The following is a 27978-nucleotide window of genomic DNA, read 5'->3' on the forward strand; positions in this document are numbered from 1 at the left end:
AGGCCCACAGTCAACTATGATTTACTACCATTTAAAAAACCATCAGTTTATTTTTTATCTCGTAAATCAAGTTGACTATGATAACGAGTGCTAGTTTATTGGATTCAACGCAAAAATTTGTACTAAGGGCGGTTTTAACTTTTTTCCAAGTTAAGCAATTTACGTAATAAGTGATAATTAAAAAAGTGTTGATTTCTTGTCTTTTCAGGATATTTCAGGAACCAAGTCGGGTACCTAAATTTTGAAAACGGTAATGCATAGGCAATCGAATTCTGCCCAATTTTGCCCATTTAACGGAATTTCTATCTTTAAAAATGTAGAAGTTACCCATACAAAGATTCAGAAAATGGCCACCCTGTATATTCGTTCAATTTCCTAAACACATGAACCTTAAAGATGAAGGCTTCTCAACTTTGGTCAAAGTTTAGATACATCTAAGTATGTATATAAATATATAACCACATTCCGGGTGATTCAAAATTGGCGGCAATCTTTTTAAGGGGTTATCGGGGCTTACATGGACAAAATTTATTTAATTTTTTAAGGAAATTTCCAGAAGATTGCAAGTAAATTGCAAGTACCTAACTATTATTTTGAAATGGTCCGATGTTTGATTGGTAGCTCATTGGAATACTTAAGCATTCGGATAGAAAATTTACGATCTTTACATTAAATTATAAAACTTTTTAATATTAAAAAAGTGTTTGATAATTAAGAAGCAATAGGTAATGTTAATGAGGTCGATTACTGTTGTGGCCGACCTTCTGAACGAGTTTTTTGCATACATCTCAGTTTTTAATAATAATATTTTTTATACTATCTTCTTCTGTAGGTATTCGAAAAACTTCTCCTGACAACACACCCAGATAGGAATGACGCAAATTTTTAACCACCCTGAAATAGGTCAATTTTTAGAACCCTTTCAACATATATTTGCCTCGTAAACCAATTATTATTAACAAGATTTTTTATCACAGCTTTTGTTAAATTTGCATTCTCATATCATTACTGCTTCTCATTCAATTATACATAAAAGTTACTTAACGACTTCATTCCTTTTACTTTCTATTCATAAATTATTTGTAAACATATAAAGTACCTTAATTATGTTCCTTGCTAACTTTCAAAGTTCCTTTTATCTTTTTAGAATTGTAAAGTTTGGTATTCCAACATTACTTGCAAATTTTGATTCTGAAGAAAATGTTATAATTTATGAAAATATTGATAAAGGAATGAGTTTTTCTTAATCCTCAGTGGAAACTAGACATGAAAAATAAAAGGTTTTGAAAATGTTGTCAAACGGTCAGCTGACAGTCAGTGACAAACCGTCAAGCAGTCAGCGTGCGTGGCGAAAGTTGTTACTTTCCACACGAGATGCAGAAAATTTAATTGAATAATGGGCGCAATGGTAAATTGTCATTGTCATGTCATTGTAATAAGTAAAAGGGATTATTGGGCTATCGAAAACAGTGGCGAAACTGTGTACTTTAAACCGGGGGTTCAAAAAAATCATTTCTATAAGTAATATAGCTAGTAGCTTGGCATAACTATGCATAACATAATGTTGATCTGAAATAATTAGAAATACGACAAGTTTCAGAATTTGTCCTGTAATTGGGTTGGTAATAACCAGCTAATGTAAATAAGCGAATCAAAATTTGATGCGGTTGAAAGGACCGTAGAAAACCGCAACATGGTACACAAAACTGATTGAAATCGGTTTGTTTTCCTTTCTCTCACCTATTAGATCATTTCTGCTAAAAAAGAGCTATGCATTAAGGAAGTTGACAGTAGAATACTGTGGAACGACGTAATCGTTTTGGTAAAATAAAATTAGCCAAATAATAATGGCTGATCCATTTTGTTATCGATTATTTTTTATATTGGTTCCACATTTCGATTTCATTTGTTTATATATATATATATATATCCTTTTTGTGTTTAGTGCTTGTTCACTTTTTGAGTTTAGAGACTTCACGARAAATTACAAGTTAGTTCACATAAAGTTCTYTCAGGTTTAGTACTTAAAAGGATCTCTCTTTCTCGGGAGATTTACTCTAATTTTCTCAAAGTTTATTCTCGGGCTCTACGACTCTCTCTAGCATCTCTACAAGCGTACGCTTGTATTGCCGAGCCGAATAATTCAGATATTTTATGATTTAATAAACGGTCCCAACTAGTGCTAGATGGGCAAACAAAACATCGCGAGACATTTGTTATCCTGCAGATGCGCGAAACTTCACCCACGGTTCACTAAGTCACTCTCAAATTCCCCCTACAAATTGGGTCCATCGAGACCCTACTTTTGGTTCTGCGAGCCGAACCATTTTGGCTCTGCGCGACMCTACAATTTGATCCTGAGAGCCAAATCATTTGGCTCWGCGGGACCCTACAATTTTGATTCTGCSAGTTGAATCATTTTGGCTTTGCAAGACCCTAYAGAGCTGCAATTATTTTTTGCAAAACAAATTTACTCATTTAGTTCCCAATAAGAGGCGTGATGACAGTATAAAAGAATGAAAGAATAAACACCAATCAGATCGTATGACGTCGCGCCCTCTGTAGTAATCACAGCGTCTGTGCCATGTCCTTTCGATTGTTGTGGCTACTGGTGGGATGTCGGGTCATTTTAAAGATTTGGCTCGTTTTAAAGATCCGGTTCATTAGGACCCGGTACGGATCAACAGATCAGTACCAGAATTAGCGATCTGTAAATTGTTAGAAGGCGTGACGTCACAAACACGACCGAAGGTTTTTGCGCTACAAAACAGCAAGATAAAAATGAGATAATTTGAGCCATTAACATTTAATGTATTGCGGAAATAATGTTTTTTTCCGGAAGAATGAGAGGTGTACCTACATTATACAACGGTATTTCAAAATCTGTCATCATGCCTATTGGTAAAATAAAAAATAAATAGATAAATTATGATCTACATTATTATATCTACAGTAACAGTAAAATGGGACAAATCATAGGTAGCATGCAATATTTTCCACAATGCACGGGATAATGCTGTCGAAATGACGATAATAAGTAATATCACGTTTACTGTGTACAAACGAGTCTCATATTATAAGCTATACAATGATGGAGACGTAGGCGCTTAACAGTTTCACGTGTTGTTGGCGAAATTAACGATTTTGGTAATCTAAATCAATTGTAAACTTGTAAAGCTTTATTACTTATTGCTCGCACAAATCCGTTTATAACTGCAATAAAAAATTATTAAAGTTCAAGTGCAAATTAAAAATCGATTCATGAATTGCAACAAATTTTATTTTATTATATATTTCTTTACATAACGTCTGCAGTGGATATTACTTTTTGGATAATATGCGAAAATATTTTGAAAATTATATATTATCTACATACTTAAGGTATCTAATCAAACCAGATAATAAGTTAGTATAATCGAACCTTGAAATTTCTGAGTATCTGGTATAAACGCATATTGAAGGTTTGTTGCACATGGTTAGTTCTAGAAACACCGAAATTCTTCTAATTATTATTTAGTCATCGCTCAAGAGTGTTCAAGAGCTGTTGTTAAATAACACCATGTTCGTATTGAACTAGAACCTAGCAGATAAATAAATAGTTCTCAAACAGAGTAAAGTTAGCTTTGTTACAAAATGAGCAATTAATTTCAAAATAGACAAAAAATTGTAAAATGAATAAATAAGCAAAATTTCCAATTATTGGAGAATGGTCTATATTTGTGTAAAACACTGACGTACTTTTGCGCGTGATAATTATCTACAACAAAGCTGACGTAACTCAAAATTAAACTACTCGTCTATCCCTGATTGTACTACCAGATTTGCAGTTTTGCCGCAGTCTCACTCATTGCAATGAAAATATAAGTAGTTTTCCTTTCAAAGAACATCGATCAGTTCATCTCGACTGACTTACAGACAGTGAATATTAGAAGTTATTTTTCATCTAGGACCGCTTCACATGTTTTGATTAAATAAAGCCTGAAATATTGCTAAATTAATATTAAAAACCCGCATTGAATGTGCTCATGTGAATATATTTTAAATGTCCACATGGATAATCCTTATATAATTCTTTTTAGCCTTTTAGTGTTTAATTTAGCAATTATATTTTTTATTTTTTTAAACTTTTTTTTTAATAGTCAAGCTTTAGGCAATTATAATTCGCATTTTGTTTTAGACTTGTACTCATACATGTATCCTTGCTGCTGCTTATTTAAGATTTTACTCACGAGGCAACAAGCAAGATTGCGAACAAACATGATAACGTTTTTAAATGTATGTCAATCATTTAGAGTTTATTGAAAATGGTTATTCTGGATTTTTCGTCAGGGAGCATCATTTACACTTTGGCCCGAGATTAAGTTGCATAATTTTAAATTGGGAACATTCTACCAGCGCAAATAAGATAAAATGGTTTATATAAAAAGAAAGATATAATATTATTAGATACAAGCAGATACATAGTATGAAATTGTAGACAATTTAGAGTTTTACATCTCGAATCTCGATTGTGAAGCATTTAAAAATTATTCAATTATATTGTATTTATATCTAAAAATTTTAATTCTGCATTTAATTTGGCACTTTACTGGTCTTGAATTGTGTCTAACCGTTGTCGCGTTTCTTAATGTTAATATGAACTGTGAATGGAGGTCAAAGGCTGATTCACACTATCAGACACCCTACGGATCGGCAACGACACGACAAAACATGCTTATTAGATAAGCAAATGGTGGTGTTCACATTATTGACTTTGTCGGCAAGAATGAGAGAGAAAATTCTATCGTGTCGTTGCCGGTCCGTTGGGTGTAGATTTTCTTATGTATTCTGCTTAGGGCTAGTTATAGGCATTATCTCGGGTAACGGACAGGCACGTGAATACCACTTTTCTAATAAGAATGTTTTGTCGTGTCTTTGCCGGTCGTTGGGTGTTACTCTTCTTTTGGGCAAACACATTGATCAAAAGTAGTTTATAATAGGACAAGCAACAAAAAATATTACAGAAAATTGTACGAACAAATCTTATCACATTTGGAATTAATTGAATGGATTAAATTGAAACAAAGCTAAAAAGTTGACTGTAAAAATGTTGATATGGCGTTTTAGTCTTATTTTAACTGGTGAAATATACAGTTAAAGCTATGTAATTTAATTTTAGACTGATTGGCAAGAGCTACAATACCAAAGCAAATGATGCTAAAGATTCAGCGATTATTTGCTTTACCTTTAATATGTTCTACAGTTTTTGATATATTTATTTCAACTGTAGAATACAAAGTAATTTTTATGGGCTACACCATTACTAACGAAAAATTGTTGAAAACATATTTATGATTATAACGTTAACAGTCAAATGCTTTACTTCCTCTAAAACTTAAACCTACTGAAAACTTCTCCCCAATTTGCTAAAAGCAAGTTAAGATATGTAGTTTTAATAATTCGATCTTTCAAAACTGAAATGTGTATCTACTAATAGTTGATAACTTCATCAACGGTTAGCAAACAAGCATTTGAAAGATTCTGAACAAAGAAATTAAAACAGGGCAGTTTCTCTAAAATAAATATCCCAAGAGCAATCAGAATTAATTAACAGGTTTCACTGAAAAGTGATTCATGTTTAGCATAATTATTATTAATGGTTAAACAAACTTAAAAAATTAAAATGCATGAAATACTACGAAATAGCTGAAGATGTTTTGTATTATTCGTTTGGCACTTAAAGGAAACCCTACTCTTACCGTATAACCATTTTAGAGCTTTAATCTCTCATTTATTTTGGAGAATTACACATTTTTATGAGGCTCTATTAAAGTTATAATTTAGATCATTTCTTGTGCCATCCCCGGTAAAATGAAGAAAATAAATAAATTCGAGTAAAAACAGTTTTGTAGAGAGCTTTTATGTCTGGACACGGGGGCAAATATTTTTGAATATTATTTATTAGTAAATTATCTTTTAATTTGCGTAGTTCATTTCTAGTTGCACTTAAAGAAGTCCCTTTCTTTTATGGTGAATATCAAATATTGCTCTTTTAAATTGTATGTCGAGTAATGTTTGATATACTTTTTTGGTTTTCATGCTATTCAAGTCCAGATTTTGAAATGCACCAACCTCAAGCACCCTCAGGACCGGTTTCGAGACTATTACCTCTCATCAGCTGAGTTCAGCATGAAATCACCGATTCCGAAACCTACACTTTAGAATGCGAATGTATATATGTTATAAAGTGCAGGTTTGGGAATCGGTAAATTCAGACTGAACCCAGCTGATGAGAGCTAATAGTCTCGAAACCGGTCCTGGGAGTGCCTGAGGTTGGTGCATTTTGAAATATTCTTCTTCTTCTTGCACTTGCCTATTTTACTTAATATTTTGTTTAAGAAAATAATAATATTTAATTTCACAAGCATTTTAAACGAATAATTGCGATTCTCCCGTATTTATAACAATTAGTTACATGTAACGGATTTGTGCAAACACTTGAAGATTCGATGTAGAATATTATAAAAGCAAATTTATTATACTTTATTTACGACGATCGAACACTGGAAACAAACACACGGCAGATAAATTGACAACAATTATTCATTCTGGAAAATTGCCCACCCATTAAAAATTATGTGATCAAAACAGCCACAAGTCCTATATTTACACGTAATATTAGGATAAGCAATATGAAAACTGCGTTTTTCAGGAAAACATTTAATAGCCAAGTGTATTTTCAGTTATTCCCTGAAAGATTTCAAAAGTCGGGATCGAATATGGGCAATAGTCAAGACACTGAAAAATATACAACTTAGGCAAAGAAAATAGAAACATTCTTTAGAAATCGTTGTTTCTAATGTGGGTTCGATATTTAATTGGAAAGAGCACTAACTAAAATAATTAATCGGATTTGGTGAAACAATTTCAAATCCATTGTGGCCAAAGTAAAATAAACTTTTCGCTTTTATACATCTGCCACGTCTATTTTAACATTTTATTGGCATATTTAAACAGTCGAAGTTTTCAGCATCTGGTGCGAAAAACAAATTTTATACATGTACTCACTTAAGCTACTATTTAAGTTTCAATATTAACAGATCGGTTCATCTACCAATTGTCCTGTTGTAAATTTCCACAAAGATAACAGAAATGTTTGTTTTCAATAATGCAATATAAAGAAAGAAAACTTAATAACATTTATATCCAGGCTTGCAAAATATGTCCTTATCTTCTTATGGAAATAACATCGGCTCTGCAGTATTGTTTAGGCACTTGGGATGACCGATTCTGAGGCATTTTTGAATACAGTCATCGTTATAAATTGGTTGAAAAGTTTGGTTCGTTGTTGGAAAGTTCTATTCGCGTCTTTTAGTTTGTCGCTTAAGCGCATTTTTAATTTTAAGCAAAACTTTTTGTGCAAAAAACTTTAACTGCCTTTATTTTCATGCACATTTAAACATTTAAGGTTAACATACATACAGAGGTTAGCGCCAAATTTTTATTACATACTTTTCCAATATAGAGTAATCACTTCAAACGAAGCTGATGAAAACTAATTGATTATAAAAACATTTGATCATAAACACTAAAAAATATTTAAACTTTTTGAAAAAGTTTTTATTCAGATCAATAATTTGCTTCATTAATTATATGGATGAAAAACTACGATTTGCCCGACAAGTAGCATTTGTTTTCTCAGCTACCAGGAACTGATTCTTTTTGCAGTAGTTGAGAAAACATAGATTCCATATAGCGATAGCTGCAGATTGAATTGTCGCAAAGTGGAATTCGTTTCGCAATTTCGCTTCCACACGAAATAAACGGAAATTAAACGTTAGAAAAACAAATTTAGAATCATTGACACAGGAAAACAAATCGGTATCTGGTGTTAGGTACAAATCCTGTGGCCACATGTTATTCCAATAATGTTATTGCATCAGCAAATAATAATAAAATAAATGGAAATCTCCACAAGTGCGGTTACATTGTCTTGATAACAATTCTGTTAGTAGTTATAAGATAAGCTGTATACAGAGTGTTTCTGCGTAAATAATGTCACAGTCCCCTCTCTTATTCAGGATTAACAAAAGCTATTGCAATAATAAATTAAAAGTGTGTCAGTCAAGTTAGTGTTGTATTAACTATGGAGAGCATTTTATGCAGGACGTAGTATTGGCAAAAGAGTTCATCGTTTCAAAAATTAATATTTAGTTACTTAAACAGCCTCAGTTTTTATTGCGATTGTATGGGCCTCGTCTTATAACTTGGCATTAAAATAAGGTTTTGGCGAAAAAGTTGATGGAATAGTAGCGATCGTGTCGTGCTCAATTATTACGCATACGTGGTTGCTTCAAAACTGGGATCAAGGAGAATCTGCCCGAAAGCTTTAAATAGCTTTACACGCGTTGTGTTAGTTCTTGTTTTTAACAGACTCAAAACGGTCAAAATCATTTCCTTTGAATAGCGCATTCAGTATGACGTGAGCAATCAGCTTTTCAGTTGCTACCAACTTCAGTTTCTTCAACAACTCTCACGGTCTAAAAAACAATAAGAAGGAAGTTCACGTAGCGAAACCGTATGCATGTTCGGAATTGTTATACATTTCCAGTCTACAAGAACAGACTTTGTTGACATATTAATAGTCTGCCAAATGAGCATTGAACAATTAATCAAAGTAGATTAATTTAAAAAATTGGGAATGAATGAATGCACTTGCTTGATGCACATACATAAGTTTTTTGCTTGTTATCAAACTTTCACTGACCTCATAAAATAAAACAGACACTTAAACGTTAAGAATGTTTTGACACCTACTTGAAATTTTTTGATAAGAGAACGAATTTTCTTGTATTGTTATTAAATGAATCATTTTACTGGCACTACAACGATGAAAGAGTACCTATACGAAAGAGTTACTGTGAAAAGCAACATTTTTGCAAGTGTTTCTTATGATTTCGTATAACTGGAGCTATAAGGGAAGTTGAGCAGACCGTTAGCGGTCTTAATAGTCCGCAAAAACTCAGCTATACCAAGAAAGTCTAACCCTAACTAAATGTTTCTATGTAAACTTACTTACATATGTTGCGTGAAACTTTTCCGCGAAAGTAATTAATATTATTTTGGTTTCAGCATATACTAAGATCAATTTTATGCTGATAAACAAATTAAAATAAAGAAAGCATTATTAAATAGAGTGGTCTAGTTTCAAGTGTTCTTAATTGAGGAAAACAATTGTCGATAAGTAAGAATAATTATTGTATTATTGCTGCGTGCAAAATTTGATAATATTCTTACCAATGTAATAGTCACAAAACAGCAAGATGCTAACTGCAAACGAAAACTTCACTGAATATACGAGTATCTCCTTCACTTGTGTATCCGGATATACCGAGCTCAATGACAATTAGATTTCCTTAAACCAGTCTATGTTATCTCTCCGAACGTGACGAAAATAAAACAAAATATCACTTAATATCTAGAGACTAAAATAATCAGTCTGGACGCGACAGTCACCAACTTCCAAATGATGATCGCCCCAGCCAAAATTTTGATTTTAAAACCGTGAAATTGGTGATTCAGAAACGCGGTAGCTTGCCAAATTATGTGATGGAATGAATTTTTTTCTGTGTTTACTCGGCAACAATTTGGCACTGACTCTCTTTATAATGACAAATAACGTCAGTGGGATTGTTTTTGGGCATATTTATACGTACATATGTGTTTTGAGTTGCCCGAAATATATCTAGTTTTCATAGTCAGGTTTGAACAGACGAGGTACGAGTGAAAGTAATCGCGCTAATGGTTTGGTAATTTAATCGGAAATAATGTTATGTTTTGATTGTTTATATTTCTCAATTGTCGGAATGTTACGATGAAATTTCATGGACGGTTGAATTGAAAGTTATCGTTAGCTTTTTGGATGTAAGCACACAATAAATTTCGTGAATTGCATTTAATCCAGTAGCATTTAAACCATTTTTTCATTCATTTGCGTGTACTTTGTGAGAAGTCACTTTAGAATAATAAAAACGTTGGAGATAATGAACTTTGTTTTTATATTTAGAAATAAATCTCCTCTGTTTCAATTGCGTACATTTCGCATATTTTCTTCTGCATCATTAGGGAGTAGCAAGCAACAATGAGTTTATTCATTGCTTGGATATGCTGTTATTCACATTTTCTATTTATAATATCTGGTTTTAAAATAAGCTTTCGTTCAAAGCTATCTGTCTCTATCTATCTATATCTGAAAGTATAGATACAAAAGAGTAATAAAATGAAGCACATCTGTACAGCTGAGTTTTAAAAGCGATTACCGAAAATTCGCATTGCTATCGTAAAGATGTGTGCAAGGGTAATTTATAATTGCAAGGGTTATAGGAAAATATTAGATAATTAATTTTAAACATTGCGTATAGTGAGCCTAATATAATTTTGCGACAAGAGTCACCATCGTGGGTGCTCAATGTGACCTGACTCTTAAATGCACATTGTTTCGCATTGGGATGACGTCGGGTCAGTGAGTGCAAAATGTAGATTAGTTGCACGTTTTTATTTTCCACAAAATGTTATTAAATATTCGCAACCACTGCATGCAAATCGGTTTATGGATGTGTTATTTTCATTGCAAATTATTCATGACTATGAAGAATATTCATTAGTAATCTCGACCATAATTTCAGTAATTTAAATCCTGTTATGTAGGTGAATTCGGTTTCGTGAACTGCAGCACGAAAGCAATGTTTTGATGATTCTCTGGAATAAATAGAAACGTTTCTGTGTTTAGCAATTTCTAGTAGGCGGAGTTTCACATATTAAAAAACTTGAACAGTGCCAATTGAACTAGGTAATTGCGTTTTAGTTAATGCGTTGCTTGGAAGTGTCTCAATATAAAGGATTTAGAAATAACTTTTAACAATATAAAAAATATATTCACTATCAATAGATTGTATTTACTAAAACTGAGATGCAATAAATTTTAAAAACCTGAGGCCTCAAAACACTATTTTGTTTCGGTAGTCAAGACATGGAGGCAAAGATATATTTTGTGTAGAGGAATTAAAGCAATCGACTCATGATATGTTTTGATTCAATTGATCACATGTTCAAAAATGTACAGTGTCCCGTCAGGACATGATTAAAACGGCAGTGCGATACTCTCTGGGTCAAACCAAGACGATCTAATAAAACTTTTATAAGGAAAAAAGTCTGACTCTCAGCTATTGGTTAAAGTTATTCAATAATATTACGTTTGTCGAAAAATTGTCAAAAAAAACCACCAAGAAGAATCTAAGGTTCAGCATCTGGAATTTACAGGATTCCATGCAGCTATGGCTTCGACATTGTCACAACAACGCGAAGCGTCGTCAACACCAGAATCACGGAACGCAAGATAAGGTATAGATTGGGACAGACAGGGAAATCGGCTGTAGCTGGGCACGCACTGACGAATGAATATCAAATTCTTTTCCAGCAAGCAGAGGTTTTAGACCATACCCAACGCTGGTTTCCAAGAATCACTATGGAATCCATTGAAATATTCAAACATACGGATAATTTTAATTGGAAGGAGCATGTAAGTGCACTCAACCAGAACTTGAAGAGTGCACTGGGTACACGTCACCAACTCCAACAGAAGAATGACTTAGAACAGAATATGTTTTTTTATGCATGTAAAAAACGCGGAACGCCGAATGATATTTTCAACAGTATATTTAGGCCAATGTATGGAACGATGTTCAGGCGAGTTTATCGATCTGTTTAATTTGTATTAATCACCAAAATATTTTCAGATATTGACACGCAATTGTAAAAATGCCAGGGGCTGCGCCACATTAAACGATTTTGTAATGGAGCAAATTAAGACGAAAGTCGAACTTGTAACTAGTAATGGTTTAAAAAATTCTCTCGGAGAACCTTTCAAATATTGACCAAATAAAATCATCGACATCAATTCTAATATCGACCATCAAAAGCATAACATGAGGACCAAACATTTCGTTTTCTTGATGGAAACCAAAACATATATTTTTGTGCTGAGTTTTCTCAAAAGATGTTCGTATTCAGGAGGTGCTCAGTAAATGCCTATATAACCAGATCTCAGATCTCCTTTCCTTATACGGTATGATTATTTTCTTCTCCAACCGAGAGAGTGGAACTGAAAACATATGACATCAAGCCATTATCGCTCGCTTTAGCTCTAGCGTCAAATTATTGGCGATTCGCCGTTTCTTCGTTTTAATAGGAAAAGGTAATGTTTATGGAAAAGCCATAATCGTTACTAATTCGCATAATCCTGTTCTCCAGCCTCTGTAGGTCTTCGAGAATATTTGCAAACAATACGGTGTCATCGGCATACCTAATGTTATTGATAGCTGTGCCGTTGATCCTCCAATTCCATTTAGAATTACGAAGACAATTAAAATATTTTGAGCAGATAAAACAATGTTGATTTTTACTCTTCGAGTTTTTACTTTTTTTTATCGGAAACAAACCACGAAAAATTATCACGTATGCTCAATTAATAATGAAATCCCAACTTATTTCTTAAAATGTTCGTGGTAAGATCATCGAGAAAACCACGTTTTAGACGGCTCTTTTTGAATCTTCATATATTAATTTTTTAGTTATGCAGTTTCACATTGCAACTTTCCACAATTTAATTAATTTAATTTTATAATTATTTAATAGCTATTCGTCTCGTCAACAACTGACCTTCAACTAAGTTTGAACTCCATTAGCTTGCTAAACTTTCTTGAACAAAATAACCAAATGAAACTAACTAACTCGCTAGCACCATCCTAGTTGCATTTTATCAAAAACAAGCATTGAACATTTTATTCGGGGTGCGCTAATTTTAAATTAATATTTCTACAATGTTCCATCATGTGTTTTATAGGGAGCGTTTTCATGTGTTATTTTGTCTTTTGTTTAAAACTAAGTTAATGTGTTATTAAGTTTATGTGTTCTTTTCATTAAAAGTAAGGCAAAAGAACAAATTTTTCCTTTTATTATCACTATTTACATAGAGAAACACATCGTTAGTTTGGTCTAAGTTTCAAGGATTAAAGGACTGCAGTAGATAACGTTGATTTATATTTTCATCAAGACATTTTGAGATTATGGCGTCTAACGCAAATAAATAATATTTTGCTATCCGGAATCTGCGTCAGAATGTCTTCACATTCATTTGAAATCAACTTGTTATTGCATGATTTACTTTTTCATCTTCAAAATTACATGACCATTCCTCTGAAATAGCAATTGTTGAGCGCTGGAAACATTAAACTAGAACTTCCCAACTATTGCCAACCGTCAAAGCGAGGAAAAAATATTTAAATTCCAAGGGTAAGTGAATTTAGTATATGTATATGATTTGGGTTTTCACAGCGCCCACAATTTTCAGCAATTTTTGTACATGGTGATTTTGCTGGAGAAGTTATCTGGGAGTAATTAGAGAGTAGAGAAGAAATCGAACCAAAAAATACTTGAAATATTTGCAAAAAACGGAAAGCACATAACATTACATTACATTAAGGACCTGTTACTTTATGCTTAAGTCATCGAAGTTAATAGGTGAAAATAAGAGACAAATGAAAACAAAACATATTATTTTACTGATAGAATTAATAATTTGTTTCTATATTCAATTGAAAACAACTCAATATTGTTCCGAAATGAAGATTTTCAATTGAAGTACTCTAATTATATAAGTTATCTATACGGTTTTCTGTTAAATCAAACAAAAGGTTTTGAAAAAAATTAGCAAATTTGATAAAATGATTGGGACCCATCTTTCCATCAATTGAACTTGGTATAGCGTTGTTGGAAAGATCAATATTATGGCAACAATGTGGAAAACCTTTACATATTCATGATTGATTGCTCTAAATTTGACTACAACAAGCTTGAACGAGTTTTAATCGGAGACTTAGACTTTTTGAAAATAATTACTTTGCTTTTAACAGGCAATAGACTGGCGCGTCCACGAGTTATATACAGGGTGAGTTTTTTAAAGTGTTACAAGGCTATATCTCAGAAAATTTTGGGAAAATAAGAAATAGGTACGGGGACGTATTTATACATTATTTTTATTATTCTACTCAAGCGCCCTCTGTGAGAGGTAAAGGCAACAATACAATTTTAAATGGCATTATATATTTTTTATTGTGAAATTTAAATCAACATGAGAAACTGTGTATGTGTAGAAATGTTATGCCATTTGATCACTTAGTTCCAGAATTAGGACGTGCAGCATAAATTTAAAAAAATACATTTATTAAATTATGACCCCACTAATAGTAATCAAATATGTTTCAGGATATGTTCAAAATGCCTGCCTTCGACTTCCAAACACTTTACTACTCTATTTTGAAATTTTGGACAATTTGAAAAACCACCGACTTAAACATGTTTAATTGTATTGAAATTCTATAAAACTTAAATTATCGATAATTGTGTAACCAGATGAGTAAACCATGCAAAAATTTGTACACATACATTTTCATGTAGAATCAAATCTCAGAATCAAAAATATGTCATTCCATTTAAAATTTCAAAGTTTCCTTTACCTCTCAAAGAAGGCGGTTGAGTAGAATAGTAAAAAATATGTTAAAACATGTCCCCTACCTATCTATAACTTTCCGAAAATTTTTATAAATTTATTGCAATCTGTTTCTGAGGTATAACCTTGTAACACTTTAAAAACACACCCTGTATACTCTGTACGCTATAACCTTGGTCGCACGTCATCAGTGATGAAATTTGACCATCAACATAAAAACAATTATGCATTAAATTTGTGTTTGTGAATTTTTTTAAAGACCCACGCCGTTTGCTTGTTCCGTTTGTCATGTACTTGTCCATGACTTGTGCGTTGACGGTATATTTGTGCTTTTTAAATAAACTATTATTCCATAAAGAATAATCAGCAAAAGCGAGATACGCATTGTTTTAGCGTACAGATGTACAGAAGAGATGGGTAAGACCATCTCCTACATTTTGCCAAAAAACAAGAAATTGAGCATACGTAACATTGGCGAACGAACTGTTATGATAATATTTTTATATCGGCCAAAGGACATTTATTTCGTCGATCAACGACCAAATTTGTTAAAATGGCAAAAAAAGTAGAGCCGTCCAAATGCCCACAAAGTCTGGTGGTCCCTCCCCAAATCTGCAACTGTTTGTCAGGTATTGGAAAAAGTGTCAATGGCCACCTTCACTATGTGAATACTTGGATTTATCAGTTTAATTGCATTTTCCATCAGCATGCACACATATTTTTGGTTTGAAAGCTAGATAATTAAAAACTTGAAAGCTAGATAATTAAAAACTTAATAATAATTAATACTAAAAAATATGCTAGCAACCACGAGCGAGGTTGAAACATTTTTTCATTAAATTTTTTATTAAAACTAGTCAAACAAGATAACTAACCATAATATTATCAGCGTCAGCCCAACGAGGGTCTACAGCTTTTTGTGGGCTTCTGTATCTATTTAGAAGCAGATACACAATGTACACACGTGTACAATAGTTCGCTTCTAACAAACACTACATGAGTGAGTTCGAAGAGTCTCGATCTCTTTAATCTACGGGATTACTGTTATTAAGATTCGGTTATCTAGTCAAGCTTCTGAAGCCTGATGCTCTATGTCTGCCTCCAGGTTTGTTCACGTCGTTATACTTAATTTCTTATTTAACAGTCGAGACTCCAAAGTCTCGAAGGACCTTGAGTATGAAGATAAAAATGATTGACAAACCTTTATGCATTTGTTAGTTCACGCAGTATTTTATGTCGAATTGTTTGCTTTTGTGCATGTGTGTATTTTGGGTCCAGAGATCCACAAACGTTGAATTATTTTGCTTATAGATCAAAAGTTTTGCTGCAGTTATTTTAGAACATCTGCTAATTTAACTTTCAATTTAAAACTATTTTTCTTTTTTCCATCGTAGTTTTGCTTTTCCGGTTATTTCAACGTATTCCAAAGAATTTTCATATGTATCATAAAGTTGATCGAAAATAGCAACATTCACAACTGCACTGCATTCTCAAAATAGTAATAAACAACAAGCCAACTATTTTTGTTTAGACTAGCGTTATTAAGGATCTGTTTATTATATACATGGTTGTTATGGTAAGCCACAGATGCGAATTAGTACAAATCTGAGGTCAGTTGCTATTGTTTGTGCGTAAATACATAATTAATTTTTCCATTTCGTGTCGCTTTTACGAGACGATTAGTTCTTGATTTAACATTTATAATCAACATGCTTATACGGACTTTTAAATTGTAAATTATTTCTGAGGAACCAATCTATTTTGCTACTTTCTCATCCAAACAAAAAACTGCTTACCTTTTTTTTACTACGTTTACTTTTTTACGTACTTTTTAAGTACCTTTCAAACTTTTGCTAATGTTTCAAATGTTCTACGAGGTGATTCTTAAAGAGCTGCACAAAATGTTACTATTCCTGTGAAGGTTTGACCTGAATATCTGGATAAATCTAGGATTCAATTGACAATTGCTATTTGCTGATAAAGCGTATTGAATATTATACATTTTGTTGCTAACAGCTAAAAAACCTAAAAAACCAGTATGGTGGAAATGGTCTAGATTTGCTAACTAGCTGTTGGTGTATTTTTTCCAAAGAAACAAAAAGTGTAGAACATTGTCAACTTCAAGCTATACTCTTAAAGTTTCACATTTTTTAAATAATTTTTGATATTAAACTGGTTTTTTTTTAATGGTATCTGGATAAATTAGGGTAGTTTACTCTTTGCGAGCCAAATAAATTACTTCGACATCTAACCTGTTCATTCTAGGCCATTTAACAATTCAATAATATTAAAGTTTCCCATATGTTGCAGAGTTTTTGGAATACACAGATAACAGTCAAAATAAATTATCTTACTGTCTGCCTTTCCATTAATATTTATTACCTACAGCAAAATATTTAAATTTTTGGCTGACGTAAAATTTTTCGTTTATTTTAATAATTTCTTCTTCTATTTTCCATCTTTTGCGCCTGTTTAATAGTGCCGTATCGCTCGAATGCGATACTTGCTGTCATCGCCTTCTTTCTTTTCTTCGTTTTTCCGAATTGTTGATTCCTTTCTTACCTACTGCGTGTGTAATTTATTTAGTGACTGTATAAGCCACTTTTTGTAGCAGCCACGATAAGTTTCTCAGATTTTATCTGGAGTTCTTCGGTTATTTTCAAGCTTACGCTCAATGCATGGATAAAATAAGGTTCAATGTGACTTTTTCTTGTATGTCTACCTGGAAGTTCTTCCAAGTAAAGTCTTGGCTTCCCATCTAATAACTTTTGCACTAACACAGCATCATGTTGGAAAATATTCTTGTCTAACGTCTTATGTACGTCTCGGATATGAACAACACGCTTTCGAGGATAATTATCCTGATAAACAATAACTGTCTTACCCAAAAAATAGAAAAGCGCCTTTTAATAAATGACTCTCTAGATAACTTTTTACAGTGCCTTTTAGAGTTCTCTAATTTACTCCTAGATACGATTGTAGTAAATATTTAATTTTTACTATTTCAGTGAAGGATTATTGTACCAGTATTCGTTATTTTGTTGAAAGCAAGAGTATTGTTTATTTGCGAGCCCAATTACTTCTAAAAATATAATTTATAAGTCTAAAGCCTTAATCATGACTGAAAAGTTAAACTTGCAAAAAAATGACAATGGAAATTATTTCCTCCAAAATTAAAAGCGTTTGCATTTATAAAATTCTAAGACTAATTGATGCAATTTAATTAAAATCAGATATAGCAATTTTCTGAAATACAGGTTTCAAGAGAATGGTAATTCCAAACTGCAGGATGTCTGACGTAAAACGATCTTTTGCGAAATAAAGTCTTGCAGAGTTTGCGGTGAAACATCTGCAAACACTTGCAAATACTCGTTATCCCTGATTTATCGCTAAATACCTACTCAAGTTGCTTACCTGGTCTTGTACTGTGAAGTATTAATTATTGGTGCTCCTATTTACCTGTAAAAAATACAATAATTAATACTTTGAAATATTGATAGACAATTAAAAACATTCCAAATGCACAGACTCACGGAACATTAATTACGAATTCCCCATCCGAGAAGGACCTTTAGGATAATAGGGTTAAGGTTAGGCCTTCAAATCAACAAGTATGTAGGTTTAGTTCGTTATTACTTTTACCGTTGTTTTACTTCTCAGTGTGCCGGTTTCTAAATTATTTTACAATCAGAATGCGACAATCGATCTTTGACTTTTCTTACTTACAAGCCGATTTTTTTAATTTAATAATGCAGTAATGTAGTGAGTAAATTTGTATTGAAAACAGCAAAAAAGAGAGAACTCGTGAGATAAACCAACACCCCACACTCATGATTCAGAGTCAATAAAATAAAAACTTTGTCTTCCTTTATTAAGCACGCAACAATTTAAAAAGCTTATAAGCATGGCATTGTTCAACAATCAGTTGAACAATGCCATGCTTTGGAGAATAAGCTTGACTTTTTAAAATAGTTTTCTCATCGTTTGTTAGCAAATGCGGATATTCTCTTTTAAAACTCAGGCACGTTCTAGATGCAATTCTTTCCTCAAGAGGCACCATAAGTATAAATTTATATTAAAATATCTGCAATGAAAAAACATAATTGATATGGAACTAATTTGATCAAAAAACGTTCCACCTGAAATGAAAAATTTCGATAATAAATTAACAGTTGTGAAATTATATTATTAATAAATATGCGTATAATAGAATATTTTTATTTCTCAATAGTTTAGCATTTCAGTCTAGGAATCAGTCTTAAATTTGAACTTTTTCAGAATATAGTAGGTTATGACATATAATATTTGGATTTTAGAGCATTTGCTAAAATTCGAGTTCTACGCTATACTTCCCATTCTTAAAATTACAGACCTTGTTTCTACATCAGTTTTTAAACCTGAATGATAAAAAAATGCAATATTTCATTGCACCGAAGCAACGTTATTAACTTCAATATTCAAGGTAATAGCTGGAATACAACTATGTTGATTTATACCAAGAAGTTAAAATCGGGAAATACTGAGGCTAAATTCTCAACCTCAGGTTCCGTATTTCATATTGTCTTCAATGCTTTTCCTATGTCCGTTCATTAATTAAAACAATCAAGAATATCTTTATATTATTTTCGTTTCCAAATATTTTCATATGAAATTATTATAATATTGCTTTAGAGAGTTTAGTTGAAAATGCAGCTTTTTCATATGGAAATGTGCATTTAACAGTAAACAAATAGGCTCCCAAGAAATGTCTTGTATAAACCACTATACGTACATACATAACTAGCTAACTATTATATCAATAATTGTACTGGCACAATTCAGATATGCTCTATCAGGATGCATATTAGTCAACTAATTTTAACCTTAATTTTTATTTATTTAAAATTATTATTATTATTATAGAGCATAGTTTCTATGTCTGTGAGTACAATCACGGAAATTGAGCCGTGGCTAGTTAAATGTACCATTTTCGGCGGCAGGTACACTCAGGCCATATTCACCACGTTTAAATCTAATACCGGAACCGTTCAATAGACAATTTGCGATTTGCTTCAGTACATCACGCCAAAAGTTGATCAGGACCCAAACTAACAGATAAAATTAAGAATCTGATTTTCTTTAAATCGAAGTTGATGCGATTTTTACAAATTGTGTTTGGTTTGTCCTGTTGCTTTTGGTTTATTGTATATTTGTTGCGTAAGTCGACTTGATACTTAAGAATATTCGGTTTACTAACTTAATGTTTTAGCCCAACTAAATTTTAATGCTCTGGCCGACCGTTTAAAGACTCTACTAACAATTTGTAGACTAAACATTTTAGTTCATTTTATATGATCTTCATTATACATCCCTTTTAGTAGATGGCTAATTATGACTAATTAGACTTTTTTGGGACCGATCTGAAATTAATTGTTAATGTTTTTACATAACATGTCAATAAAAGTGCTTTTGTTTATTAATAAAATCCTAATAATATTTATTTCCGAATAAGCAATAACGGGAATATAAAATATCTAAGTACTCAATGCTGCTCCTATTAGGGTGCTTAAACATACGTAAAACATTGACCATTTCAAATTGGAATTCAGAATGACTAGGTTAATATTAACTGAATTGACATTGGCATTGAATCTCTACGTCGTTCCACTTAAAAAAATTACGCAGATAGGATAATTGACAATAAAGGAAAAAGAGAATTATTGTCAATTTCCATAATTTTAATAAATTGCTACTGGCTAATTGCTAATATCTTGTTTGGAATTGTAGCTATTATTCTCATGTTGAATTATATACCATTTTGTTAATTGCAAGCCAGGCATCATTGGTTCCTTTGGTGTTCAGCCAATTTCGACTGAATTAGCTTAATACAATTAGACATGAATGCACTCAAAATACTGAAAGTAGAAAGTATTTTCTACAACATCTGTACTTAAGTAATAAAAAAAGTCTAATACAATATCTGTTTCTTTGATTGCACTTTATATTCCAGGCGCATAAATAAAGCTTACGTATCTTCAACATGGTATTTCACATCAACCTACATCTGTGGTGGCATTTGGTGTCGAATAAAAAATAAGTTACTTAACTTCAAAGAATGCAAATATGTTTTGAGGGGGCTTTTACATACACCTACATACCCGCGAGTACCATTACTTATTAAATAAAGACAGTAATTAATTTGACTTTTCGTAGCAATGAACTTAAAAAAAACCTCAATTTAATTCGGGATTTCATAGTTAGCCCAGGCGTAATTTAAGTCGAAATTGGCCTTTAAAATATTCCGAACATGAAACAACAGACATAGTGAAGAGCCGATTATATTTAATACTAAAAAAGGTTTAGTAACAAGTAGTAAAAATTATACGTAAATTATTACGAATTGCGGCTGACATATCCAGAAAAGATGATAGCGTAAGTGAAAAAAATGTCGAAAACAAAGAAAAAATTTCCAAGTAGCCTGTTCTAGTTGAACTCTATTAATTCATAACCCATGATAAATAATCGAAAGGACCAAAAACCAGAATTAGTAATACAAAATTAGCATTCATGATCGACTACTAAATACTATAGTTTTATTATGTAGATTCCTCGAAACCGTACACGACGCGAATACAAACTCCATAAAACAAATGAAAATAAACATCACATAGTGACTCTAATGTGCAATTAGTTAACATTTAAGTAATTTATAAGCACATAATTGTAAAGTCGGTATTTGAGTCAATAAACATCTTATTTATTTAGAAATATTGTGTTCCGACGTATTATTAACTTTTTATATACTTTTTTAATTCTGCTACAATGTCCCAGGCATTAATATGTAACTGTATATCTGGCAAAAGTTTTTCGACCATTTCGTTTATTTACAGAGTGGTCTCAAAAAGATAAACGTTTGGGTTTTGCAGTGATACATTTATTTCCCTTGAACCGATTTCCAAAAGCTAGGGCTCATGTTGAAGTTGAAGTAATTGTTGGACTGGCAAAAACAATCGATGTACTGGGTTGCAAGAAACAGGAAATATTTGAAACTGATCTTCATTTTAGTTGAAAGTCTGCTAGATTTACAGATTCCGGGCAATACTGATTTGAGTCATTTCTGCTGCAACCCTGTATATCGAATTTTCATCTTAGATTGTCTATGAAGTTTCAGCTTCAACTTGAGCTCAAGATGGTAAAAATCGATTCGAGAACAGATAAGTTATCGGTCATATACAAGATATGATCAAAAAATTAAAAAAATAGTTTTGAGCTATTTCGTTATTCTTTACACTTTTGGTATTGAGATCCAAAAAACCTCATTTTTGTCTAATTAGAAACATGCCCAATTTTCCGAAATTTTAATTTTTTTTTATTTCCTACCATGAAGAAAATTTATCTGAGGTGCTTAATTTTTACCAAAAGATTGACGAGCAAAAGCAATGACTTCCAACAGAAGCAAAAAGCAGTGGGGTCTTTCTGCATTATTACAGCAAGGAGACAAGAGGGCTTTATCAAACTGGTCGCCGTACCGCTGGGCCTACCAGTCAAGTTCTTTTATTTTTATTGTTTTTTGTTTCAATCAATTTTAACTTTAGTCTGTTTCTTGCAAGTATGTCATATATATTTTTATATACTTTAGAGCGTTTTAGCAAGTCTTTAACCAGTTTTTGACAAGTTTTGTTGGGTGCTCTTGGGGATGTTTGTAAGTGATGTGACGAGGCCCTGATGATGACATAATTGTCGAAAGAGCTTGGCTTTAATTAACAATTACATACACACTTAACTACAAAAAAAACTAGTTTGATTGAGAAACAGAATAGCTTGAAGCAATTAGAATTTACCCACTTCCACAGTTAGACCAAATATGGCTGTCACGTTCATTTTGTTGAGTAGTTTAGTTTACCTGGCAATGCATCACACATTGAACTGCAGTTGAACTTAAATTCCCAACTGCAGAATAATTTTACCATTGCAGCTAATTTGAAGCCAACAAAAAATTAACACTGATATAAAAATAGAAGAATATAAGTAGTGATAAAACCTCCAGAAATGTGTTGAGCATTTCTTCTCAACTGAAGCAAATCTTTAGTACTTTTAGTAGAATCACCAATATATTTATAAGAACTATACCGGTCAGCATTTCCGGCATTTAGAACATCATAAAACATATTTTCTTGCTGAGTTCCCCTTTTGAATTGTCTCCCTGAACCTTTATAGAAATTTTTAATTGAATAAATGAAAGAAAATATGGCGTCAATAAGATGTAAACACTCAAAAGAAAATAAGACATATTGGGAATAAGTTGGCATTAAACAAATATTTACTAAAATAATAGTAACAAATGCAAGAACAGCACAAAGTTAAAGGTACAAAATGAATGCCTACGACCACAACAAAGAATGGGAATAGAAATAAAGACTATATGGTGATTTGACAAATTGAGGCATCGGAAAAAAGGGAACAAGAATAAGCCAAAACAAAATAACAAATATAAGCAAAAGATACAAGGGATAAAAATAAAACAAAGGAAATTAAATTCGAAAATTGCTTGTATATCTCATACCTTCCATAAATTGAATATAATTGCAATTCATATTAGTTGTCAAGCTTAAAGTTTCAGAGGTCATAGAACTAAATATTTTAATTTTAATGTCTAAAATAGTTATAATATCTAAAGTTTTGCCGAGCCGCCCAACAAATAAACTATATTTTTACCAACCAGTTGAACCAGCGGGATTCAGCTAAGGGGTCAGTACGATCGATCATCTGCAAATGGTTCGGAGTTTGATAGAGAAATGCATAGAGGATAACAAAACCTAGCAGTCGTCGACTATGAAAAGACTTTTAACTCTGTTGAAACTTGGGCGAACTTGAAAGCAATGGACAATGCGAGAATATATTCGAGATACACGAAACTTATTGCAGGTGTTAAGGGAGGCCTTCACTCGATGGGTGGAATAGGATGGATGTAAATGTGAATCAACAGGAAACTTATGGAACGTATCTATAAAAATGCTACAATACAAGTCGTCATTAATGAAAACATGTCGACAGATCAAATCAAGCTGGGGTGAGCGAGCGGTACGTCAAGGAGACACCATTTCACCAAAGCTATTTACTTTAGGGATGGAAGACACTTTTAAGAATCTACTATGGCAGAATAATGGTAACAATATAGATAGAGTCTACCTAAAACAACAGCGTTTTGCCAATGATATCGTGGTTATTGGTGGTGTCACCGATGAGCTGAGGTCTATGCTAGAAGAACTACAAGTGGCATCAAAGCAGATTGGATTGAAAATGAATTTGGGGAAGACAGAAATAATGACCAATGACGATGTTAGAGTCAGCATAGAAGGGAAGGTTCTTGAAATTGTTAACGAATATGTCTAGTATGACCACACCATCAGAATCAAGCAGCAGAAATATCTAGAAGGATAGGATTGAGTTGGGCAGCATTCGGAAAACTGGGAACATTCTATAATCCCTGAGCAGTCCGATTAATCTTAAAAGGAACGTATATGATTCTGCCAGTAACACCTTATGGTATGGAAACTGTAACTCCCACGGATAAAAGGGCAGATAAGCTCAGAATAACACAAAGAGCGATGGAGTGTGCCATGTTAAGCTTGAGAGATCACGAAATAAATTGTGAGGTTCGGGGAGAACAAAGGTTGTCGATGTTATCAAACGAATGGCACAGCAAGCAAAAGTGGCAATGGGAAGGTCAGTGGCAAAACAGGATCATTCCAAATGGACAAAGATAGTAATAGATTGGCGTTCATGAACTTCGAAGAGAAGCGTGGGAAGGACCCCAAAGCGATGGTGAGATGACTTAATCTGTGTCCAAGATGGAGATTATTGGCAGAAGCTTACATTCAGGAGCGGATGAACATAGGCTGAGAAGAAGGAGAAGAAGAAGAATGCTCTAGAAAATGCATGTTATTCGCGTACACATATAAGCAACTTTTAGGTCATATACAGGGAAGGCTGAACTTAAAAGCAAAATAAAATGTCACAACCTAATATATTGATGTTAGCATTAAATTTCGGCTCACTTTAAAATAATTTATATTAAAACAAAATAATGAAAAATTAGATTTTCAACTGTCAGTCTATTTCAGACATGTACGAAAACTTATTTTCATATTTAGTTCGAATTTTTCCATTAGATTTTTTCCATACTCCAACCATTATATTCAAAAAATTTGAAACTGATATTTCAAAAACTACCAACAGAAAATTGTTTTACGAAATAATATCACTATTGGCAATGTTTAAGGCTCAAATGCTACGTTACTTGTTTAATAACTTTTTAAAATTATTTGGCTATACCTTAAGTGCTAAACTGTGCTCCAAAATAATTTTTGGCGGCCAAATTTGGAAGCAATACAAAAATGTTTACCCATTATGCTATTCCTTTTGATTATTGGCTAGCGACAGGACTTTAAATACTTTTTTCTATAAATGTGATTCTGTAAATAAAAAATGACCTGCATTCCAATTCAAAATTGGCTCTCTTCTGTCAAAATTATGTATTTTCGTCTGAATTACTTATTTTGGACCGCTTTAAAAATTGTTTGACTCAACAATTCTATTTGACTCTCCAGAACATTCGACCTTTAACTTTTAATAATGTATTTTGGCATTCACTTTGTATTACAGGATGTGTGTTTTACCTAGTACTGAACTGACATACTAATCGTACAAACTCGAATTTTCGAAAATACTATGTGCGTTTAATTTGCCCTTTTTGAACTTAAGAACAACGTAGTACAACAAAGTACACGCAGTCAGGAAAATAAATCAGAATAAATGACTTAAGAACAACGTACTATTTAAACACATTTCCCCCATCAGTTTTAAGCTGAAATAACATATTTTTTAGATGATTATTGGACAATCTTCCTTTGGTGGCGGCTTTAAAGAATTTTCAATCAAGTAATTTCTTGTAACGCATGGTATTTATTGTAATAAGTTCTAGAATACCTATTATTATGGACAGGAATTTTTCAGACAGCAAAACAAAATATTGATAAGAATTATTGTTTGGACTGGTAAAAGGCCACTAGGCCTACAGTGTAATTATCTCTTGTCTTGACCTTTGCATTTTACTCTATCAGAAATATGTAGTCATTGAGGAAGGTGATGGGATATGCAAACCGCCTTAAAATGTGCCATCACTTTGTTTATGGATGATACTTTGGCAGCAGATACTTTGGAGTATTTCTACCCAACGGCCTTCTGGTGTTTTGCCAGATTTCTCAGAAGTTGAGTGGCGTTATCAATATCACGTTTTGCCTTAAAACGATTGTAAATTTGTGCCAAATGGATAACTGGAATGGATAACTGGAATATATAAATGGCTTCAATAGAGGCTAATCTAAACCCAGCACAGTCTAGATGAATTTACGCCAAAAATTACAAATGTATGTTGTTGTTGGACATTAAGAGAAGAAAAGCAATCAAACAATTTTACAGCAGTTCCAATTTTCAAAACAACATTTACTGAAAAAATAAAGAACCAAAGCCATTCTCCAGTGAGATATACAGGATCATTCTGATTATACGAGACGGAAGATTGTGGCTAAACTAAAGAATTTTTATAAAATATCATTTTATGAATAACCGGAGAACCGCCGGGGGTACATTTTGAAATATTTTCTGCAGTACAGGGTGTCCCAATTACTAGATTCAACCCAATTGCCATGACCATTTTTTTCAATTTTATTTGTCAACACTCATTTTGCATTTCCAATCCAATTTACCCTATCGCTACTAATAGATGCTGTTCCATGCCAAGTTAATAAAAATTTGACTACGTCACAGAGGACGTCCCAACATTGTGTTGATACAATTGCACGTTTTGAACGGTAATAACTTGCTTAATTTAAATGGAACTCCTTGTATTTTATGACAGGAAAAGATGGAAAATTTACTTTTCTATCTTTTCTATTTTTCTATGAGATGCTAGAAAGGTATCATATACCTAATTCTTCAGCGTTTCATAAAAATTGCATTATTTCACGGTTCATGCCGATATTATCAAATTTAATAAATTATCGAGTCGCCTATCGCAATTTGACAGGTCTAAAATACTGATATAAATATATTTTATGAAGTTGCCAGTTCATAGTTTCTATGAAATCTTGTTTTGTTAATAGTCTTTCTACGAAACACACATAAAAACTAAAGTTTAAGTACACTAAAGCAGGTCGAATTGATTTGATTTTTCTTCTATTTTATTAATTTGTACTTATTTTTTCTTTGAATTTGAATAGAGAAATGATTTTAGATTTTTTAACCAATCCAATGTTATTAGAAGATACTCGGTTAGACATTAGCCATATGGTTCAAATGGATTTGAAGCCAGCACATTTTTATCACGAGATACGGGAATTTTTCAATCTTCATTTTCAACAGCGCTGGGCTGTAAGAAGCGGTTGTTAAAACTGTCCTCCGCCATTATCAGATTTGACACACCCGGATTTTTCCGGAGTATTCAATTTCATTTGGACTTTTATTTAAAATTTCATTTCATATTTGACGCAATTGTTATATCTACTCTTGGCATAAAATATAGGGTGCTATTGCTTGAGACCTATTTTGAGACACACTGTATCGTTTTCTCGTATAATAGTGTAATAGTACCTACTGCTAGGAATGCTGAGTGTTTCATAAAATAATAATATTCGATTTATTTCTACTTTTATTTTAAATAGTATGCCATATTTAACGCATCAATTCTGAAAATATGCGATATCAATTAAAACCTCAGGAGTTTGGTATAGAAAACCTTTCAAGTATTTCATGGAAAATTAGATTTTTTTTCTGCTCTTGTCATAAAGTATATACTGTTCCATTTAAATTAAGCAAGTTACTAGCGGTCAAAACGTGCAATTATTTAAACACAATTCTGAGACACCCTGTATCTTTTAGTCTATCTTTTATTAATTTGTCACACAACTGCATATATTGAAAGCAGCAAGGTATAATTTGAATTAGAAACTCGAAATGGGTGCTAAGAATTTAAACCAAAAAATTCTATTTAAAAAAATACAACAGCAAAAAATACAAATTTAAATAAATTTTGCAATTGGGACACCCTGCACATAAGAAAATAGTTCTAAATTTAGAAAGCCAAAACAGTTCTCCATTTATCTGAAAAATAATACTATGTTCAAATTAAATAGTTTAGCCGCAATCTTCCGTGTCGTATACTCTGAATAACCCTGTACAGATGATTTGCAGCTCTTTTGGAAGTTGCTTTCGGATCTTGTAGCACGTTAAAGAAACCACAGCTCCAGGAGGAAAAACTTTTTAACACATGATAACTTATGGTTAGGCAAATCTCAGAACCTTACAGATTTTAAAACCGCTAACTTTCTAGTTTAATAAATCTTTTATCCAATAACTGAAATACTTTCTAAAAGAAAGCAATTTTAATAACAAAG

General features: G+C 32.4%; 2 protein-coding genes and 1 long non-coding RNA gene across 5 annotated transcripts in view; 2 read left to right on the forward strand and 1 right to left on the reverse strand.

The window, feature by feature from the left end:
* Positions 1 to 27978, reverse strand: part of LOC109544361 (protein Tob1) — a 159704-nt gene that overhangs the window by 19423 nt on the left and 112303 nt on the right. The window contains exon 4 of one of the 2 annotated variants that reach the window (XM_019914491.2): positions 17960 to 18004. The gene's annotated coding sequence lies outside the window, so the exon portion shown is untranslated. Of the gene's footprint in view, positions 1 to 9276; positions 9524 to 17959; positions 18005 to 27978 lie in introns of those variants that run through there. The other variant, XM_019914490.2, reaches the window with a different exon arrangement.
* LOC109544362 lies at positions 9622 to 12079 on the forward strand. Of its 2 annotated transcripts, none has more exons than XR_002172567.2 (3): positions 9622 to 10828; positions 11299 to 11379; positions 11456 to 12079. It is a non-coding gene; the product is annotated as an uncharacterized LOC109544362 (long non-coding RNA). The 2 variants fall into 2 exon arrangements; XR_002172568.2 differs by having other exon boundaries at positions 9622 to 9903.
* Positions 23537 to 23917, forward strand: LOC109544349. The gene has a single exon (XM_019914465.2). It carries the CDS (start codon positions 23537 to 23539, stop codon positions 23915 to 23917), a length of 381 nt encoding a protein of 126 aa, XP_019770024.1.

Source organism: Dendroctonus ponderosae, unplaced genomic scaffold (assembly GCF_020466585.1).
Source record: "Dendroctonus ponderosae isolate FM_Combo_2020 unplaced genomic scaffold, Dpon_F_20191213v2 Dpon_F_20191213_5, whole genome shotgun sequence".
Lineage (NCBI taxonomy): Eukaryota > Metazoa > Arthropoda > Insecta > Coleoptera > Curculionidae > Dendroctonus > Dendroctonus ponderosae.